Source organism: Rutidosis leptorrhynchoides, chromosome 1, assembly GCF_046630445.1.
Source record: "Rutidosis leptorrhynchoides isolate AG116_Rl617_1_P2 chromosome 1, CSIRO_AGI_Rlap_v1, whole genome shotgun sequence".
NCBI lineage: Eukaryota > Viridiplantae > Streptophyta > Magnoliopsida > Asterales > Asteraceae > Rutidosis > Rutidosis leptorrhynchoides.
This window is the reverse complement of record NC_092333.1, coordinates 157,796,946-157,798,563: the sequence shown is the minus strand read 5'-3', so window position 1 is coordinate 157,798,563 and position 1,618 is coordinate 157,796,946. Positions and strand designations below refer to the sequence as shown.

Sequence of the window (1,618 nt, the reverse complement as noted above, 5' to 3'; positions counted from 1 at the left end):
GTATGCGGTATTGTGTAAGTGATTGCAAGTAAGTATGTTACATATGTGTATGTATAATTATTGCATTCACTAAGCTTTAGCTTACCCTCTCGTTATTTACCTTTTTAGGCTCCGGCGTGGACAAGGGCAAAGGTATTCGTTTGGAATAGTAGTGGCTCTCGGGGGTTTAGCTTTTTGGAAGTTCGGCCAAGATTTGGGTAGTTTAATCTCAAACACCATGCTCTAGTGTAGTTTGGAAATTAAACTAGTACGGTCGAAACTTGTATTTTTGAACGAAACTCGTAAAATGGCCGATGTGAGCCCGATGTTGTAAAACTAGATTTTATCGTGGAAATCTCTTAGTTTAGCTTATATTGACATGTTGTAAAAAGGGTTTCGTTTGAAAGTGTCGGGAAACGGGTTTTCCGCTCATGTAAGTTGAGCAAGGGGATCAGCTTCTGGTAGTTCATTGGGACGCCGTCCCAAAAGGCTGGATGCCGTCCAGGCCTACAGTACTGGACGCCGTCCAGATGTACTAGTCCAGAATTTTTTTTTTTTTTTTGGGTCATATTTTGGGCGTATCAAGTTTTGGGGTGTTACATCTTGTCAATCCCTTCATTAAGTGATCAGGTAAATTCTGTTGTGACCTCACAAACACTATAGAGATCACCCTATTCGTGACGAGTTCACGAATAATGCTATGACTGACATTTAAGTGTCTAGACTTTCCTTTGTACATCTAGCTATAAGCCTTGCCAATGTAGCAGCACTATCACAATAGATAGACATGGGTGATACAGGTTAAGGCCATAATGGTATCTCATGAATCAAGTTTCTAAGTCATTATGCCTCTTTACCAGTAGCAGCTAATGCAACAAACTCAGATTTCATCGTTGAGTTGGTAATATATGCATGCTTCTTGGAAGCCCATGACATGGCACTTCCCCCAAGCAAGAACACCCAACCACTTGTTGAAGAATGATCTTCAGCAATGGTCATCCAACTTGCATCAGTGCATCCTTCTATTACCGAAGGAAACCCATTATAAGATAAATTATAGTACATAGTTTTCTTCAAATACTTCAGTTTCCATTTAATTGCTTGCCAATGATGAGTACTAGGATTACTAGTATATCTACTCAATTTTCCCACAACAAAAGAAATATTTGGCCTTGTACAAGTCATGACATATATCAAATAGGCAATCACCTAAGAATACTCAAGTTGTGATACAGCCTCACCTTGATTAGGCATAATCTACTCTCTTGGATCCACAGGTGTACTCACGGGAGTACATGTAACAACCCAAACCAAACCACGAACAACCCATGTAAAAATACAAAACAAAAAAAAATATTTTGCTCATTTAGCAAATGGCGCGGCGCGCCATATAGCCGCGCGGCGCGCCAAACTGGTCTGTCCCAAAAAGTTTGGAATGCAAAAAAGTTCGACTAGTTCCCGACATTTTTAGACGAAACGCTTTTAACCACACATTCAAATATGTAAAACTACCACAATTCAAACATAAAAATGATGTTTTACAAGCAGGGCCCACACGACCCAAAATACAAGCTTAATACAATTTATGAGTTTCGACCACCAAAAATTTTAAGTACCAAACTACACTATGAGCATGGCG

The 1,618-nt window shown here is 39.6% G+C and overlaps 1 protein-coding gene across 1 annotated transcript; it reads right to left on the bottom strand.

The window, feature by feature from the left end:
• Positions 1-822: 822 nt before the first annotated feature.
• On the bottom strand, positions 823-1,164 carry LOC139890516 (secreted RxLR effector protein 161-like). Its single transcript, XM_071873393.1, has one exon. The coding sequence runs from the start codon at positions 1,162-1,164 to the stop codon at positions 823-825; it is 342 nt and encodes a 113-aa protein (XP_071729494.1).
• Positions 1,165-1,618: the final 454 nt, after the last annotated feature.

Coding starts and splice junctions, on each gene's coding strand:
- LOC139890516 (XM_071873393.1), bottom strand. CDS start 1,164: ATGACTTGTACAAGGCCAAATATTTCTTTTGTTGTGGGAAAATTGAGT.